The 20,218-nt window shown below is 41.9% G+C and overlaps 1 protein-coding gene across 2 annotated transcripts in view; it reads right to left on the bottom strand.

Moving 5' to 3' along the window:
* The window catches only part of EXOC3L1 (exocyst complex component 3 like 1), a 133,614-nt gene that overhangs the window by 39,260 nt on the left and 74,136 nt on the right, over positions 1-20,218 (bottom strand). For both annotated transcript variants that reach the window (XM_029608762.1, XM_029608763.1), the window contains exon 6: positions 7,652-7,777. In XM_029608762.1, coding sequence (XP_029464622.1) covers positions 7,652-7,777 — 126 coding nt within the window. The remainder of the gene's footprint in view (positions 1-7,651; positions 7,778-20,218) is intronic.

Here is a 20,218-nt window from a genome sequence, read left to right as displayed (position 1 = left end):
TATATGAGATCCATCCACCTCTACTTCATACAGGAGCCACTGTCTGTTGCTGCAGAAAACGTTCTAATTTTGATTTGGAGATCCAGGTGTAATTGAATTAGAGGATGGGGGATTGCTTAATGTGCATTGATGTGCTGGTGCTGGGGAATAGTCACTATGTAGCTATGTATTTTGATCAGAGAGGCTTGAATTCAGAGTTTCCAGAGTAGCCATCCATGAAACTCCTAACTTCAGCATTTTCATGCATGGCTACTTTAGAAGCTCTGAATTCAAGCCTGTGTTTGTACCAAATCCAGTCTTCTGACCAGAAACCGCTCATCAAGATGGACACTCATGTGTCTGGCCCCAGCAGATCAATGTACTTTAAACAATCTTCACCCTCTAACTAGTGTATTAGGCAAGAATGTTCAGTTCTGGGGTATTTCTGCACAAAAAAATATAAATTCAGCACACTATTTAGAAACCGAGAAACATGACAGTAAAAAGAAACCATATGGCCCATCCAGCCTGCCCATCCATCCAATTAATTTAGCATTATAATTCTCATCACTTCCTTGGAAATCCCCTGTATTTATCCCATGCTTTCTTAAATTCGATATTGGTTTTGACTCCACCACTTCCACTGGGAGGCTGTTCCACAGATCCACCACCCTCTCTGTAAAATATTTCCTAAGATTACTCCTGAGTCTGCCCCCTTTCAACCTCATCGCATGACCCCTTGTTCTAGAGCCTCCTTTCCATTGAAAAATGCTCACCTCCTATGCATGGAAACCATTGAGATATTTGAATGTCTCCATCATATCTCTCCTATCTTGCCTTTCCTCTAGGGTATACATGCTTAGATTTCCAAGTCTATCTCCATATACTTTAGAACATAGACGACCGACCATTTTAGTAGCCATCCTCTAAACCAGCTCCATCCTGTTTATATCCTCTAATGATTGATAAGTATGAATCAATATATTGCAGATAATTTAAGTACAAAGATGTATAAAGGCATGACACTATTACTATTTGTTCCCTCATTCCTGAGACTTCCTGGCACCAATGTGCTGATAAAGAGCGAGGATGGCCCCAAGGAACATTTGGTGTCTCTGGGAACATCAAAGGCCATGACATTTGGTATTTCTTTATCATTTGGGAAGATCAAATGCTAAAGACCAACACAAATACCAATGAGCTGATAATGAGTTATAACAACTGATATATTTTACCAAATGGGAGATCAAAGGACTGGTACTGAAATGCCTTTGAAATACTTAACTTGCAGAGAAATATATAAAGCATAGCATTTGCTTATTCTAACTGGATGAGCTGAGGATAACAGAGAGCAAATAGTTGGTTCTTTTTCAGTCTCTAGGCCCATAAAAGTCCTCCGGATTACATATGAATGCTGGCTTATATGAGGAGGGCGTATAAGGGAGGTGTTCATTCTTTTGTTCTTTATTATTCTTTGATTAATATTCTATATTTATTTCTGCCTATCTCCTATTTACTTGCATTGATTTATGTATAGCTTACTGTGATACTATATTCAATGTTGATATTACTTTGCTGATTTATTATCCATATATTCACAACATTTTGTGAACTAAGTTTTGTTTTTGCAATATTTGTTTCTGCATGTTCTATGATATAATATACCTCTCACGGCCACCGTTCACACTTCCCGATCAGGATTCAGAAATGATTCAACAATGAAATACTTTTGATACCATCTCTACATTGGAAGTACAATAATGTCAAAATTGAATCCGTGATAATGCTAATTAAACCTAATTCAGGTCAATCCTTTGAAATCAATTCATATAGAAATTTCTAAGTATATTGAGAAACTAGTAAACCTCTCTTTAGGAGAGGGGATTTGATCAGATTGGTTTAAAAAAAGCTATAGTGCGGCCACTTTTAAAAAATGATAAAGCTGACCCTTTAAATTTATAAAAACATAGAAACATAGAAATGACGGCAGAAGAAGACCAAACGGCCCATCCAGTCTGCCTATTAGATGCCTTGATCTTTTCCAAATATTTATTAAAGTACAGACGTATAGACGTATTCATAAAAATGCCCAACTCAGGCCGAATTTTGCAGCTCAACAGCTGCTGCCTCAGGGGCTTAGACAATCAAGAATCTCAGATGAGTTTAAAATCATCAAGAGAAGGTCACTGTGAACCAGCGCTGAAAGATAACTTGCAAAACGCCGTCCTGTATTCAGTCTCTACCCATAGTTCGGCAGCCGGCTGGCGCGCGCAAGTAAAATAAAGGTGGGGGGGAATTAGTTAGGGCTGAGGGGTGGATTAGATAGGGGAAGGGAGGGGAAGATGGGGGGGGGGGCTGGAAGGAAAGTTCCCTCCAAGGCCGCTCCAATTTCGGAATGGCCTCGGAGGGAATGGAGGATGGCTGCGTGGCTCAGTGCGCGCAGGCTGCCGATTTTGCGCAGCCTTGTGCACGCTGACCCTGTATTTTATAACATCCACATGGCAGCGTGCGTATGTTATAAAATCGGGAGTAGATTTGTTCGCGCCGGGTTGTGCGAATAAATCTACTCCCGCATGCACCTTTTAAAATCTACCCCTCTGCGCATATTGTGTTGCTGAATAGGGATGTGAATCGTTTTTTGACGATTTAAAATATCGTCCGATATATTTTAAATCGTCAAAAATCATTAGAAGCGCGATACAATAGGAATTCCCCCGATTTATCGTAAAAAATCGTAAATCGGGGGAAGGGGGAGGGGAAGGGGGAGGGCGGAAAAACCGGCACACTAAAACAACCCTAAAACCCACCCCGACCCTTTAAAATAAATCCCCCACCCTCCCGAACCCCCCCCAAAATGCCTTAAATTACCTGGGGTCCAGAGCGGGGGTCCCGGTGTGATCTTTTACTCTCGGGCCTGCGGTGCGTTGTAGAAATGGCGCCGGCGCTACCTTTGCCCTGTCATATGACAGGACAAAGGTAGTGCCGGCGCCATTTTGTTTTTTGTCCCCCGACGTCAGGAGCGTAGGAGATCGTTCCCGGACCCCCGCTGGACCCCCAGGGACTTTTGGCCAGCTTGGGGGGGCCTCCTGACCCCCACAAGACTTGCCAAAAGTCCAGCGGGGGTCCGGGAACGACCTCCTGCAGTCGAATCGTGTTGCCGTACGGCCGGCTCTTTAGAGACATTTTCAAGGGGCTGTATTGTACTAGGTGGATCATGTAGACCATGAAAGATTTTTATAGAGACAAGTACATAATAATGATTATAGTAACAGCTGATAATCAATGTCAACCTGTCTATTTTTTATTGTGTATCACTGAATGTTTATTTTTATATTGTAATTTCAATAATGTTTTATTATTTGTATTGTTTTGTTCTATTTTATGGGTAAAATATTTATGTGTGTAAGAAATGTAAACTGTTAAGATTTTTTAGTAAATGGTATAGAACTAAAATAAACAAATAAATAAATATAAATTTACATACATAATAAAACATATAAAACACAATAAAACAATGATTAAAATGTGACCTGAGAAACACAGAAAAGATAGTTCATATTCAACTTGTCAAAAACTGCTCCTAGAAAGCCCTTAAATGTATTCTAATTATGAAAAGCCTCCCTTCTGAAATAAAACTGCCCTGACTTTCTTCCTAAATTTCAAATAATCCATTTGCCTACATAACTGCAATGGCAGTGAGTTCTATAAAGTTGGGGCAGCTATTGAGTAAGCTTTTTCCTTGTCCTTTTTAAACAAAATGCAGATGCAGGGGAACTGAAAGAAGTTTCTGAGAGTCTGACCTCAGACTGAAGGAATATACCATATTCAGTGCGACAGACAAAAATTATCTGACTATACCGAATTATGAACTAGAGTAAGCACTTTAAATGAAACTCTTTGAAAAACTGCAACCAATGTAATTATTTCATAAATGATGAAATACTCATACCCTGTTTATTGTAATTCCATCTAAAGTTATATGTAAACCGACGCGATATGATTTTTCATGAGCATCGGTATATAAAACCTCTTAAATAAATAAAAATAAAATACCATAGCACAATCCATAATTAATACATACCGCTGCATTCTGGACAAGTTGTAATACCTGAGTTAAATTCTTAGGCATGCCCAAATATAAAGAGTTATGATAATCCAAATTGCTGATTACAATTACCTGGATGACTTATTTAAAATCCCGAGGAGACAATATCAAACAAAGAGGACTCAGCAGATGCAATGTAAAAAAAGGCCACTTTTTCAATTCTGTTCACCTGCGACTTGAAGGAAAATTCGGAATCAATCAATACCCCTAAGTTCTGAGCTTCAGACTTCAAGTCCAATAAACCATCTTGTGAAATACCTAATGAGACCATAGGAGGGGCCATCTTCCCCAGGCAAAGTATTATAGTCTTACTACAATTAAGGCACAATCCATTATTAGCCATCCACTCCTTAACACCAGTCATACTATGACAGTAAAGATCTACTGGAAATTCCCCCATATAAAATTGCACATCATTAGTATATATTCTTTGGCCAAATAGGTGGATAAGGCAAGGGAAAAAGCCAGAAAAATGCTTGGCTGCATAGGAAAAGGAATGGTCAGCAGAAAAAAGGAGGTGATATTGCCCCTATATAAGTCCCTAGTGAGACCTCATTTGGAATACTGTGTACAGTTCTGGAAACTGCAATTTAAAAATATAAACTGGATGGAATCAGTCCAGAGGATGGCTACTAAAATGGTCAGTGGTCATCATTGTAAAGCGTATAGAGACAGACTTAAACATATAATGGTAGATTTTAAAACCCCTACGCATGCCGAAGCCAGGAGATACACACGTGACTCGGCAGCATGGCGCACACTGCATGGATTTTAAAATCCACAGAGGTACACCATAAACATTTTTTCTGCTAAAAGGGGTGGGGTGTGGGCATGGCCTGGGCACAGAATGGGTGGGCCGGAGCTGCACCATGAAGTCCGTGTGTAAGTATTTATGCTCACAAGCGTGCACTGGGATCCCCTACCGCGTAACTTTACTTCTGCTATGGTCAACATGTAAGTCATGTAACAAAATGATCTAGGTTAGCCAGTGGACGTTTTAAGGCTCAAGGCTAAGGTAAAAAAGGGTGGCAAGTTAGCTAGGGGGTTTAGGAAGTCCTCTGCTTTACTGGGACAAACTTGGAACAAACTGGAGAAACAGGTAATTGCGTCGGCACGCATATCTACTAAAATTCCCCACACTTATGTGCTCAAGTCACCATTTGCATGCAGATGCGCACGTCAATATACAATTGTGTGCACACATACACGCATATAACTGATTTTATAACACACACATACATACATGTTATAAAATCGCTGCACGCACATGAACACCCTTGCACAGGTCTTAAATTCTACTTCATATATCATAGAGCAGTGATTCTCAACCTAGTCCATGGACAGACCTAGCTAGTCAGGTTTTCAGGATATCCACAATAAATAGGCATGAAATGGATTTACATTCAATGGAGGCAATGCATGCTGATTTGCTCATACCTATTCATTGTGGATATCCTGAAAACCTAACTGGCTTAGGTGGTATGTCCCAAGGACTGGATTGAGAACCCCTGCCCTAGAGGTAAGGTTGGATAGGGAAGCTATGATAGACATGTTAAAATACCTCCAAGGTATCAATGTGCAGGAGACTGATCTTTTTCAGTGGAAAGGACGTGCTAGAACAAAGGGTCATGGGAGGAGGGTGAATAAAGATAGACTTGAGAGTAATCTAAGGAAATATTTATTTATAGAAACAGTGATGGATGCATGCAGCAGGCTTCCAGTGGAGGTGGTACAGACATGGACAGTATCTGAATTTAAGAAGGCATGAGGCAAGCACAGGCGATCTCTAAAGGAATGATAGGAACTATAGAGCTGAGTAGTTGGTGTGGCTGGGCAGATTAGATAGGCTGTATTATTTGTTTTGGGTTGGTTTTTTTGTTTTTTTTGCCATCATGTTGTTTCTATGTACTGGCAGCTTCCCCTGAAACCTATGCTAATGGGTGTTTTTAAAATGCTGCATGCCACTTTTTGGAAGACAGCCAGGTATCTTTCCTCTACAAGTGGCCTTACAACAGTGAATGCATTCTGCAAAATGTTGGTCTTTCCTAACCGTAAAGTGCCTTCACACCTTTGATGTCTTGTATGATCTCTCCCTCTTTGGAGCCTTAGGTGCTGCTGCTGGGGCTTAGGGTTGAGAATGGACTAGGGTGGAACAGGACAGGGACACCTCATGTTCTCCACAGTACCTGCTCTCCCCAGGGGGTGCTCTTTGCCCCAGCAGTATCACTTTGTGCCTCCTGTGGCTGTTCACTAGATAACACATTAGTAACTAGACTCCTCAAACCTTCCTGAGCTACTAGAAGTTCAATATCCTTGTCAGCTGAGCGTCCATTTCCTGCACCAGACTGCCGGCGTTTTGTTTTTTTTTTTTTACTTTATTTAGTTTTGTTTTCCCTCCTACTTAATATCGCAACGATATTAAGTAGGAGGCAGTACAGAAAAGCTGTTTTTTCTGCTTTTCTGTACTAGTTTTAAGGCAGGTGTTAATTTCTGATCACTAAATGTGCATCCTAGATGCACATTTTTTTTTTTTTTTTGCATCGGGAGTGAATACCTAATAGCCTCATTCATATGCATTTGCACATGATGAGCGCTATTAGAATCACTCCGTGTTGGACGCACGTTGTAGAGGCGCTAATCCCCTTATTGCATAGGGGATTGGTTGGTGCCTCTACAACCCGCGTCCAACTGCGGGTTAACAGTGCCCTCGGCTGAGCGCACTGTATTGCATCAGCCCTATAGAGACCCTCTTGCTCCTGCCTGTTCAATGATATAGTAACTCTGTAACAGTGAATAGACAGATTAAATTGCAGTGTCTCCTCTCACAGTGATAACTGACAACAAGCAAGAGGCCAGCCCACCTTGCTCTAAGTTTCTTCTTCCTTTCTTCACCAAATCTTTTTTTGAATTTTGTATTTGGCTCTGAGAAAGAGCTTTTTAGAGGCACGACCTCTGTCTGGAATCCAGCAGAGAAATGTCTGAACACAAAATGGGGACTACTCAAAGTTACATGTTTCTTTCAATTAGGAATTCATTGTCAATCCATGCAAGTGCCAGCTGGGAGAGGCTAGTTTAAAAAATGCTTGGTCTTCATTGGTCTTGCTCCATCCTTGCCCTTTCCCACCCCAGGTTCATTCTGTCTGACTTCAGCAGGAAAAAATACCTGCAGTTTTGCTTGCCCCAGGATCCAAAAATGAATACAAACAAAAAATGTTGATTATTTGAATTTTAAATGAAAACAAACAAAAATGGCCTGTTTTTGTTTCAGAGTACCTATTAGTTTCAAAAGAATGCACATCCCTACTATAAAGACAACACATTCCATGCTTTACTCTGAAATGCTAGAAAGATGTTTGGACTCTACTAGGCTGCAGATATAAAGGTCACGCACAATCATCATTTTTCACCACTTTTTTGTAATGCTTTGGATACAAGAATCTAACATGCTAGTAATGGTAAAGTCAATGTAAATTATTATGCAGAACCAATACTGCCATATTGTTATACGGATCCAATATGCACCAGATCCATATTCCAAACATAGTCATTCTCTGAGAATGTACCTACCTGCATGATGATGGCTGGAAGAGTGGAATGGTAGAATCCTTCATGATCCATGTCTGGTTCATGCTCAGTGAGCCAGTCACTAAACTCTGCCTCTAATGCCTTCTGCATCCATTCTATCACATTAGCCTGTGGGAGACACACAATTCTTGGCCTCTGTAGGAAATGTGCGTGACATGCTGAGAATGCAAACTGCACTGCAAATTGGAATCAGTATTCCTCCAGTGCTCTTTTGCTTCTATGCTAAGTGATATCTAAATCATCAAAGTAAAAATATGTATCTGAAGCTAAATAAAATAATTTGGCCTACTGGATTTTCATGCTCTATGACATTTTAGACTTTGTTACAGTATTACAAATTTACAGGGTCATTTCTCAAAATGTGTTATGGAGTTAGCACACGTGATAATGTATGTGCAAATTTTTTCAAAGGGGTAGGATCAATGAAAATGAGAGACATTATTGCAGTGTGCCATCACCAGAAATACAAAAGAGAGAGAGAGAGAATCTCTGGGATGGTATGCCTAGTAGTTAACTATTTATATTGCTATAGGAGGGCCAACTAGAACTCAAGGTGAGGATTTGGTGGTGGTCGAGGATTTTGGGGGCCAGTTTTACATGCAGAGTGAGACATACAAACAGCACAGTAGGCCTCAGTGAAGATTTGATGTGATTTGGATTGAGGAATGTCATACAAAAATGAGATTTCTACAATGTTCTCTCACCCTAGCTTGATGGGCTCTCTACCAGGATACTATCAAGCTAGGGCGAGAGAACACGGAAGTAATCTCATCCTAGTCTGACGTTCCTCGCTCCAGATCATGGCAAATATTCACAGAGGTCTACTGTGCTGTTCGTATGTCTCACTGTGCATGTAAAACTGGCCCCAAAACCCTAGACCACCACCAAAACCTCACCTTGAGTTATTAGCTGGCCCTCCTACAGTGATATAAATACTTGACTACTATAATAGCCTTATAAAGAGTCTCTCTATCTCCCTCTCTTCCTCTTTCCCCCTTAGTAAGAAAATGGCTGTCTAGGCACTTCATAAATAGCAAAGTACAAATATTGCAGCATGCAAAAACTTTAACACACCTCACAATAAACTAACTATGCAAAGCACTAAAATAGCACATAGTGCAGTAACTGTAAAATTATCATAGCTACGCACCTTTTCCTTATTTATCACAGGCATTATTAATGCAAAAATTATCACATTTTGATAAATCTAGGCCTTAGCTTGTTAAAATATATTTGAATTTCAGATTCTGTGGACAGCTGTCTACAGTCTTAGATATATACCTTCACAAGTACATAACTCTCAATCAAAGCACTCAGCTAGAAGTCTGTTGGTTGTCTTCAAAGCCTCACCGTCTAGAGAACTTCATTCAGAACCTACCAATCAAAATTCTATAGTAATTATATCAATTCCAAATCTCCAGCATTAACAAAAGCTATGTTAAAATTACTCTGAGGGTTGGGGCAGGGTGGAAGGAAGGCAAAACGATTACCGGCATGGTTAAAAGGTGAGGTGAAAGAAGCTATTTTAGCCAAAAGATCTTCATTCAAAACTTGGAAGAAGGATCCAACAGAAGAAAATAGGATAATGCATAAGCGTTGGCATTAAATATAAAACATTGATAAGACAGGCTAAGAGAGAATTTGAAAAGAAAAGAGACAAAAATTCAGAGTAAAAACTTAAAAAAATATATCCGAAGCAGAAAGCCTGTGAGGGTGTTATGGCCGCCGGCCGCGGCGTTCTGCGACCGGGGCCGAGCCGCACCGTCATGGCCGCCGGTCGCGGTGGTTCGCGACCGGGGCCAAATACCTGTCCGCAAAGTCGGACCGTCTCTGGGGCTCCTATGGGAGCAGGCTGCTCCCTTCGACATTCTCCCCACAGCCGCTGCCACTGCTGAACCCAGCTGCGTGGTCCTGCGATGCCGGGCTGACTCCTTCCCCTCTGTGCTACTAGAACTGCGTGCGCGGCTGAAGATATTATTTAAAGGGGTCACGATAGGAAGTTGTCGTGGCTCCTTCCTAAAGAGTTCCATTGGCTCAGGTATTTAAGGCAAGGTCCACCTCCGGAATCGTAACAGAGGAAGTCAGTTGTACCATTAGATGATCGAGGGGTTAAAGGGGCAATAGAGAAGATAAGGCCATCGCAGAAAGATTAAATGATTTCTTTGCTTCGGTGTTTACTGAAGAGGATGTTGGGGAGATACCCATACCAGAGAAGGTTTTCATGGGTAATGATTCAGATGGACTGAAGCAAATCATGGTGAACCTAGAAGATGTGGTAGGCCTGATTGACAAACTGAAGAGTAGTAAATCACCTGGACCGGGTGGTATACACCCCAGGGTTGTGAAGGAAGTAAAAAATGAAATTTCAGACTTATTAGTAAATATTTGTAACCTATCATTAAAATCATCCATTGTACCTGAAGACTGGAGGGTGGCTAATATAACCCCAATATTTAAAAAGGGCTCCAGGTGCAATCCAGGAAACTACAGACCTGTTAGCCTGACTTCAGTGCCAGGAAAAATAGTGGAAAGTGTTCCACTAGTGGAAATATGTTCACAGAACATATAGAAAGACATGGTTTAATGGAACAAAGTCAGCATGGTTTTACCCAAAGCAAGTCTTGCCTCACAAATCTGCTTCACTTTTTTGAAGGGGTTAATAAACATGTAGATAAAGGTGAACTGGTAGATGTAGTGTATTTGGATTTTCAGGAGGCATTTGACAAAGCTCCTCATGAGAGGCTTCTAGGAAAAGTAAAAAGTCATGGGATAGGTGGCAATGTCCTTTCGTGGATTACAAACTGGCTATAAGACTGGAAACAGAGTAGGATTAAATGGACAATTTTCTCAGTGAAAGGGAGTGGGCAGTGGTGTGCCTCAGGGATTTGTATTGGGACCCATACTTTTCAATATATTTATAAATGATCTGGAAAGAAATACGACAAATGAGGTAATCAAATTTGCAGATGATACAAAATTATTCAGAGTAGTTAAATCACAAACATATTGTGATAAATTGCAGGAAGACCTTGTGAGACTGGAAAATTGGGCATCCAAATGGCAGATGACATTTAATGTGGATAAGAGCAAGGTGATGCATATAGGGAAAAATAACCCATGCTATATAGTTACACAATGTTAGGTTCCATATTAGGAGCTACCACCCAAGAAAGAGATCTAGGCATCATAGTGGATAACACATTGAAATCATTGGTTCAGTGTGCTGCGGCAGTCAGAAAAGCAAACAGAACATTGGGAATTATTAAAAAGGGAATCATGAATAAAATGGAAACTGCCATAATACCTCTGTATCGCTCCATGTTGAGACCGCACCTTGAATACTGTGTACAATTCTGGTCACCGCATCTCAAAAAAGATATAGTTACGATGGAGAACGTACAGAGAAGGGCGATCAAAATGATAAAGGGGATGGAACAGCTCCCCTATGAGGAAAGACTAAAGAGGTTAGGACTTTTCAGCTTGGAGAAGAGACGGCTGAGGGGGGGATATGATAGAGGTGTTTAAAATCATGAGAGGTCTAGAACGGGTAAATGTCAATCGGTTATTTACTCTTTCGGATAATAGAAGGACTAGGGGGCACTCCATGAAGTTAGCATGGGGCACATTTAAAACTAATCGGAGAAAGTTCTTTTTCACTCAACACACATTTAAACTCCAGAATTTGTTGCCAGGGGATGTGGTTAGTGCAGTTAGTGTAGCTGTGTTTAAAAAAGGATTGGATAAGTTCTTGGAGGAGAAGTCCATTACCTGCTATTAATTAAGTTGACTAAGAAAATAGCCTCTGCTATATTACTAGCAACAGTAACATGGGATAGACTTAACTTTTGGGAACTTGCCAGGTTCTTAAGGCCTGGATTTGCCACTGTTGGAAACAGGATGCTGGGCTTGATGGACCCTCGGTCTGACCCAGTATGGCATTTTCTTATGTTCTTATGGAGGCTTGACAGCCTGAAGAAATAGGTCGAGGAATGGCAGCTGAGATACAGCATGGAATAGTGCTTTATATAATATACAAAGGAGTGGAAAATCCTAAGTAACCAAATTTTTATGCCTTACACCTGCCAAATTGCATTCAGCACTGTGCACTATTGTGGCCCTGCATGGGGCCCTGAAGAGCAAAACCTGCAGCCAAGAGCAGAGCCACCTTGCGCAACAGAAGTAGGCAATGGGTCTGGAGCTGTGTCACTAGGAGTGGAAGAGGTGGGTCATGGGTCCACAGCACTGCTGCCAAAAGCAGAAAAAGCAGCTTCAGGCTGAAGATTGTTCCAGGAGAGAGATGCGAGGGAACTTCAGTGGAGGGTGTTATAAATCTGTTGAGAATCTGCTAGGGAGTTAGCAATCTGATGTAAATCTGTAAGAAAGCTGGGCATTAGATGGGAGGAGCAATCTGAATGAATGGCTCCTAAGAAGGAAGAGTCAGCTATCTTGTAGTGACTCAGATTCTGTATATTCCGCTATGCTGGGAGTTAGCAATCTGTTATGAATCTGAGATAGTAGTGGTGAATCCCTGGGCCGGTGGCAGATGACCACGCCCCCGGGAGGATATCCCGAGAGGGACCACCGGCTAGGCTTGTGTATGGAGACAGACACACATTAGTTCTTTTATTAAACAGGATTATGGAACCACCAGAGGTGGCAGTAGTGAGCTGATATGCCCGGCAGGGCTGTAGTCCCTCAGGCACTGGAACCGTGATCCAGGATGGCTGAGCTGTTGAGAAACTATAGAAAGTGAGTAGGCAGTGTAGACAAGGTTCATGAACAGAGCTAGATGACAAAACTCACGTAAGGTCTCAAGGAAGCTCAGGAGCTGGAAAGGTTTAGGCCCTTGATGAGCGAGTACCTGGTTCCAGGGAAAGCTCTGAGAGAGCGATGGTAACTCACAATTGTTTGTAGCAGCGATAGCTTCCAGGCAGTAGAGAATCTTCAGAGTGTCCAGGAACATGGGCTCTCGAGGAGCGAGTACCGGTTCCTATCTGTAATCTGAAAGTAAAGAAAAAGAGCGAGGCCTCCGAGGAGCGGGTACCTCTGGTAAGTCCAAGGAGGCAGAGTAGCTTGCGAGGTGTAGCCGAAGCAATCCCCTTGCTAACTCAGTTAGATAGTGAAATAGAGACCTTTAAATATTGGAAGCGGATGATGTCATCTCAGGGGGACGCCCCTGAGGTTCACAGCCTTGCTGGTACTTCAGTCAGAGTGCGCGCGCCCTAGGTCTTCAGGCAACATGGCGGATCTGCAACGTCGAGCCGGTCCGGGGACGCCGGAGGGAGACGGCATGGAGACACCGCGGCAGCAGCCGTCCATCAGACCCGGAGGGAGTCGCCACAGAGGTAAAGAGGGCGGAGTGAAGGCGTCGAGCAGCGACAGACGCAACAGAGGGAGACAGGGAAAAAAAGAAGGAAGCAGAGGTTGAAGGAAGAAAGATGAAAATGAGACTAGATGAAGAAAATAAACAAAAAGAACCCTCCTCTGCCAAAAAAATAGTAAAAAAGAGAGCAAAATAGGCTTAAAAATAAAGGGGGAAATGAAAAGGCTTTATTCCTAAGAGACATACAGAGGGAGTCCACAATGTTCTTATTTCATGGCACATTGTCCTTTCTGCCAGTATTATCTTGGTCAACTGGTCCTTCCCAGCACTGGAGTATAACCCTTGTCTGTTCAAAGCTACACAGCCTGCAAAGATCAGGCCCATAAATGTGGTAACCTGTCCTCGGAAACCGGGACTCTGTCCCTGCACATCCTGACTCACCCGCCACGCAGTCTCTCATCCTATATACTGGGCTTCTCTCTGCGCTTGATGTCACACACAGTGGCTGCAGGCGCTGTCCTCTGTCACCACAGCGCCCTCTGGAGGCTGTTCTGGCATTTCTCTCCTTCGCCTCTCTCCTGGCCCTTCGCCAGTACCCTCTATGCACAGCAGCTCATAACACGGCAACGCCTGCGCCCAGACACTTGCAAATTGGCAGCAGAGCTTCTCGATAGCAGCAGCAACCATCCACCAACTCTCACATAAATCTGACCAGCCATTTCTCCACACAAAGATCAAAGACAGACGGAAACAACCTTTATGTAAAGCTTCCTTTATGTTTACAAGAATACCTAAAAAACAAAAAAGCAGAAATAGCACCTCCTCTGCCCCCAAAATATTTTGAACTAACTAACTATATATATTTTTTTTTCCTTCTCTTCTAAAAATGTTGGCTGTGTCTAAGTTTTCTAAATATTTTTCCATCCCAGAATATTCACATTTACTAGAAGCATAAAAGTGTAATCCTACTTTCCTGACTCATTCCCCTCCATGAGACGGATGAAATATTCTGTTTTCTGATGACTGGAAAAATGTATCCTCTTTCTTAATTTGTGTTACAGACAGGAAGGAACTGCACATGCCTCTGAATATCCTGCATCCTGCCATACAGCACAGCTGGGACTGCTTGCAAAGTGGCAGCATCCTGTCAGTCAGGTACAAGGACAATCAGCTGGGATATGACTTTTGAAAGGGGACGTGTGAGATGACTGTGTGTGTGTCACACTGTGGGTATATATGTGAGATTCGGTGCATAGGAGGTATATTGCTTAGAGTCAGCTAAAAACTAGGGCAACAAGGGTTCAAATCTTGGTTCTGGAAGCCAAATTTAGGGTCTTAGGTAGAAAGCTTAAATCCAGAACCTCGAGGGTAGCATTCTCTGAAATGCTCCCTGTTCCACGCGCAGGTCACCAGAGGCAGGCAGAGCTCCGGAGTCTCAATGCGTGGATGAGACAAAGGTGCAAGGAAGAGGAATTCAGTTTTGTTAGGAACTGGGGAACCTTTTGGGGAAGGGGGAGTCTCTTCCGAAGGGATGGGCTCCACCTTAACCAGGGTGGAACCAGACTCCTGGCGCTAACCTTCAAAAAGGAAATAGAGCAGATTTTAAACTAGAACTAAGGGGAAAGCCGACAGTCACTCAGCAGCACATGGTTCGGAGAGAGGTATCTTCAAAGGATACTAATGATGCATTAAAATTAGGGCATCCCAATAGTGAGGTTCCAATAATAAGAAAAGTAGTCCATGTGCCTGTAACTAAAAACTCACCTGAGCTAAAGAAATTCTAACTTATCCCTATCAATTAAAAAGCAGAATGAAAATACAAACAAAAAACAAACTTTGAAATGTTTAATGCCAGAAGTCTAAGAAGTAAGATGGGAGAATAAGAATGTATAGCAGTGAATGATGATATAGACTTAATTGGCATCTCAGAGACATGGTGGAAGGAGGACAACCAATGGGACAGTGCTATAATGGGGTACAAATTATATCGCAATGACAGAGAGGAGCACTTGGGAGGCGGTGTGGCGCTTTATGTCCGGGATGGCATAGAGTCCAACAGGATAAACATCCTGCATGAGACTAAATACAAAATTGAATCTTTATGGGTAGAAATCCCTAGTATGTCGGGGAAGACAATAGTGATCGGGGTATACTACTGTCCTCCTGGTCAAGATGGTGAGACCGACAGTGAAATGCTAAGAGAAATTAGGGAAGCTAACCAAATTGGTAGTGCAGTAATAATGGGAGACTTCAATTACCCAAAAATTAGTGGAAACCAAAAAATAATTTTTAGTATAGCCTAGAAGGTGTCAGCAAGCCAGGCGTTGTGAAACTTAAAAAGTAACCAACCGGTCTACTAATCATCCACCTTCAAAAATTCTTTTTAATGAAAACGTATTTTTCTAGTTTTTTAAGCCAGGAGTCAACGCCTGGCTTGCTGACACCTTCTAGGCTATACTAAAAATTATTTTTTGGTTACCACTAATTTTTGGTGAATATACATTGTGTGGTTTACCACTGACTCTTTTTGATTTAGTTGTGTTAGACTTCAATTACCCCAATATTGACTGGGTAAATGTATCATCGGGACATGCTACAGAGATAAAGTTCCTGGATGGAATAAATGATAGTTTTATGGAGCAATTAGTTCAGGAACTGATGAGAGAGGGAGCAATTTTAGATCTAATTCTCAGTGGAGAACAGGATTTGGTGAGAGAGGTAACGGTGGTGGGGCCGCTTGGCAATAGTGATCATAATATGATCAAATTTGAATTAACGACTGGAAGGGGGACAGTAAGCAAATCCACGGCTCTCGTGCTAAACTTTTAAAAGGGAAACTTTGATAAAATGAGAAAAATAGTTAGAAAAAAACTGAAAGGAGCAGCTACAAAAGTAAAAAGTGTGCAAGAGGCGTGGTCATTGTTAAAAAATACCATCCTAGAAGCACAATCCAGATGTATTCCACACATTAAGAAAGGTGGAAAGAAGGCAAAATGATTACCAGCATGGTTAAAAGGGGAGGTGAAAGAAGCTATTTTAGCCAAAAGATCTTCATTCAAAAACTGGAAGAAGGATCCAACAGAGGAAAATAGGAATATGCATAAACGTTGGCAAGTTGAATGTAAGACATTGATAAGACAAGCTAAGAGAGAATTTGAAAAGAAGTTGGCCATAGAGGCAAAAACTCACAGTAAAAACTTTTTAAAATATATCTGAAGCAGAAAGCCTGTGAGGGAGTCAGTTGGACCGTTAGATGATCGAGGGGTTAAAGGGGCACTTAGAGAAGATAAGGCCATCGCAGAAAGATTAAATGATTTCTTTTCTTCGGTGTTTACTGAAGAGGATGTTGGGGAGGTACCCGTACTGGAGAAGGTTTTCACGGGTAATGATTCAGATGGACCAAACCAAATCACGGTGAACCTAGAAGATGTGGTAGACCTTCGCCTGACTACGCTTGACTTTCTCCGTGATCAGACCTCAGCCTCGCTTGCCACTGCCTCTGGATTGCTGCAAGCCCTGACCCAAGCCTGTTTCTCGACGCCTCTTCAGCTTACTTCCTGGACTTGGTCTATTCAGGCTTCAGCCTGCTCTTGCTCGGGTGCCCCCTGTCTGCCTTCGTTCCTTTGGCGCCCGAGTCTCTGGGACACTACCTTGTCCAGTGTAAGACTGTACGATCCCTCACCTGCTGTCTCTGGGCTGAACCCGATCTCTACATCAACTAAATTCAGAGGCCCACCTAAGTCCAGCTGGTCTCGGCACCCAAAGGCTCAACCTGCAGGGAACGAAGGCTGGTATTGGTGAAGCTCCAGTTGGCCTCTCTCCAGCAGCCCACTCCGCTTGCTGACAGTGGGGACCCATAGGTCTCCTACCTACGGGTTGCATCAACCCCACCTCGGCCCAAGGGTCCACCTCTGACACAACACTGAGGTATTCCACTTTTCACCTTTCTCCATTGAGAAAATTGACCATTTAGCCTTACTTTCTATTTTCTTCTTTTAACCAGTTCTCAATCCACATCAGAACATTGCTTTCTATCCCATTATTTTTTTTATTTCCTCAAAAATTTCTCATGAGGTACTTTGTCAAACATTTTCTGAAAATCCAGATACACTATATCAACTGACTCACCTTTATCCATATATTTATTAATGCCTTCAAAAAAATGTAGCAGATTGGTGAGGCAAGACTTCTCTGGGCTAAATCCATATTCACTTTTCCCCATTATACTATGACTATTTATATATTCAGTAATATTGCTCTTTATTATAGTTTCAACCATTTTCCCCAGCACTGACATCAGGCTCACCAGTCTGTAGTTTCCTACCCTTTTTAAAAACTGGTATTACTCTGGCCACCCTCCAATCTTCAGCTACTGTAGCTGATTTTAATGATAGTTTACAAATTACTAACAGAAGGTCTGCAATTTCATGTTTCAGTTCTTTCAGCACTCTGGGATGTATACTATTTGGTCCAGGTGATTTGCTACTCTTTAGTTTATCAATTAGCTCTATTACATCTTCCAAGATCACTGAGATTTGAAAAAGTTTTAATTATGAGTTTTTGCTTCCACAGCAATTTTCTTTTCAAATTTGGTCTTTGCCTTCCTTATCAATGTTTTGCATCTAACTTGCCAGTGTTTATGCCATTTCCTATTTTCTTCATTCAGATCACGTTCTCATTTTTATAAAAGATGTTATTTTAGCTAGAATAGCCTCTCTCACCTAACCTTTTAACCATGCTGGCACACCTTTTGTAATGCGTGGAATACATCTGATCAGGGCTTCCAAGATGATATTTTTAAACAATGTCCATGCCTAATGTAAACTCTTGACTTTTGCAGTTGCTCCTCTCAGTTTTTCCCAACCATTTTCCTCATTTTATCAAAATCTCCCTTTTGAAAATTAAATGATATTGCAATAGGTTTCTTTAGTGGCCTCTCTCCAGTTATCAAGTCAAATTTGATTTTGTTACATATTTATTTAAAATATTTATAGCCCAGCTATCTACTATTCTAGGTGGGTTACATAAATAACATCCATAAAAATCAGCATATTACAACAAATAAAATCAAATCATAAAAACAAGCAAAAACATATTCTAAAACAAAATTATACCAAGAGTAATTACATGATAAAAACCATAAAAACAAAGTATCCTGCATTTCTAGTGAATTCACAATCTTTGTGCCAACCACATAAAAGCCCCAGTCACAGAGGACTTTACAGATGAAAATCACATTCTAGTCCACTTTGCACCATTATATTGCCAATCCTCTATCTATAACAAATACCCCCATTTCACCTTGTTTCAGTATCAACCCCACTACTCATAAGTTTGTTGGAACAAATTGGTTTTCAACATCCTGTGAAATCTGCCCACAGATGTTTCAGTAACTCCATAGCATATCCTGATATGACATTTATCCATTCAATTCTGGGATAATTGAAATCACCCATTGTTACTATGTTGTTAATTTTGTTAGCTTCCCTAATTTCTGTTAGCATTTTTGTGGATGACACTAAGATCTGCAACAGAGTGGACACGCCGGAAGGAGTGGAGAGAATGAGACGGGATTTAAGGAAGCTGGAAGAGTGGTCGAAGATATGGCAGCTGAGATTCAATGCCAAGAAGTGCAGAGTCATGCATATGGGGAGTGGAAATCCGAATGAACTATATTTGATGGGGGAAGAAAGCCTGATGTGCAGGGAGCAGGAGAGAGACCTTGGGGTGATGGTGTCTAATGATCTGAAGTCGATAAAACAATGTGGCAAGGCAATAGCTAAAGCCAGAAGAATGCTGGGCTGCATAGAGAGAGGAATATCGAGTAAGAAAAGGGAAGTGATTATCCCCTTGTACAGGTCCTTGGTGAGGCCTCACCTGGAGTACTGTGTTCAGTTCTGGAGACCGTATCTCCAAAGAGACAGAGACAAAATGGAGGCGGTCCAGAGAAGGGCGACCAAAAAGGTGGAGGGTCTTCATCGAATGACTTATGAGGAGAGATTGAAGAATCTAAATATGTACACCCTGGAGGAAAGGAGAAGCAGAGGTGATATGATACAGACTTTCAGATACTTGAAAGGTTTTAATGATCCAAAGACAACGACAAACCTTTTCCGTCGGAAAAAAATCAACAGAACCAGAGGTCATGATTTGAAGCTCCAGGGAGGAAGACTCAGAACCAATGTCAGGAAGTATTTCTTCACAGAGAGGGTGATGGATGCCTGGAATGCCCTTCTGGAGGAAGTGGTGAAGAGAAGACCAGAACTGTGAAGGACTTCAAAGGGGCGTGGGATAAACACTGTGGATCCATAAAGTCTAGAGGACGTGAATGAAGAGTGGGTGGCTCGCGGGAATGATGGCTACTGCCTGGAGATAATACCCTTATTCAATAAACATACACATGGTTAATACGACTCCAACATTGCTCTAAGCATTAACGGCAAGAGGAAATGTGGAAAAAAGGATTTGTATTCACAAAAAAGCGGGGAGTTGCTTGCTTGTTACAGTGGTTACTACCCCAAACCAAATAAGCCTGATACTTCACTTTCAATGCATATCCAGCATAGCTCTCTGCTTCAACGGCAGGGAAGAAAGACCGATACTTCACGCATATCCAGCATAGCTCTCTGCTTCTATGGCAGAGGAGAAAGACCGATACTTCACTCATATCCAGCATAGCTCTCTGCTTCTATGGCAGGGGGAATGAAGAAAAGTGGATCTATATACAGACAACCAACAAGGACTGAATTACATAGTCTGGGTAAACAAATAAGCATGGGTGTAGCTTGCTTATTGTGGCAGTTACTACCCCTAACTAATTAAGGGGGTCATTTATCAAAATGCGATAAGGCGTTTTCGCATGCGTTAAGGGCTTATCACATGCGAAAAGCCCTGTTAACGCATGCAATAGGCCCTTACCGCATGCGAAAACGTGTTTACCGCATGCGATCGCACCATATCGTATGGTGCGATGCAAATTCAGAAAATAGGAGGAGTTAGGGTTGGAGAGTGGGCTGGGTTAGCCTGTCTGCGAAGAGCTGTCACACAGCCATAACACAGATTTTAACAACACCTCTTTGAATTGTGTTAGGCTGTGGAATAGCTGCCATGAGGTAAGGTTTCATCGCCATTTGTGATGTCTCCCATAAGTCCTATTTCAGCTGAATTGATGGGTTCAGAGCCTTGGAGAGAGAGAGAGAGAGAGAGAGAGAGAGAGACTCTCTACC

Source organism: Rhinatrema bivittatum, chromosome 7 (assembly GCF_901001135.1).
Source record: "Rhinatrema bivittatum chromosome 7, aRhiBiv1.1, whole genome shotgun sequence".
Taxonomy (NCBI): Eukaryota; Metazoa; Chordata; class Amphibia; order Gymnophiona; family Rhinatrematidae; genus Rhinatrema; species Rhinatrema bivittatum.
The sequence above is the reverse complement of the archived record's forward strand: the minus strand, read 5'-3'. Positions and strand labels throughout refer to the sequence as shown.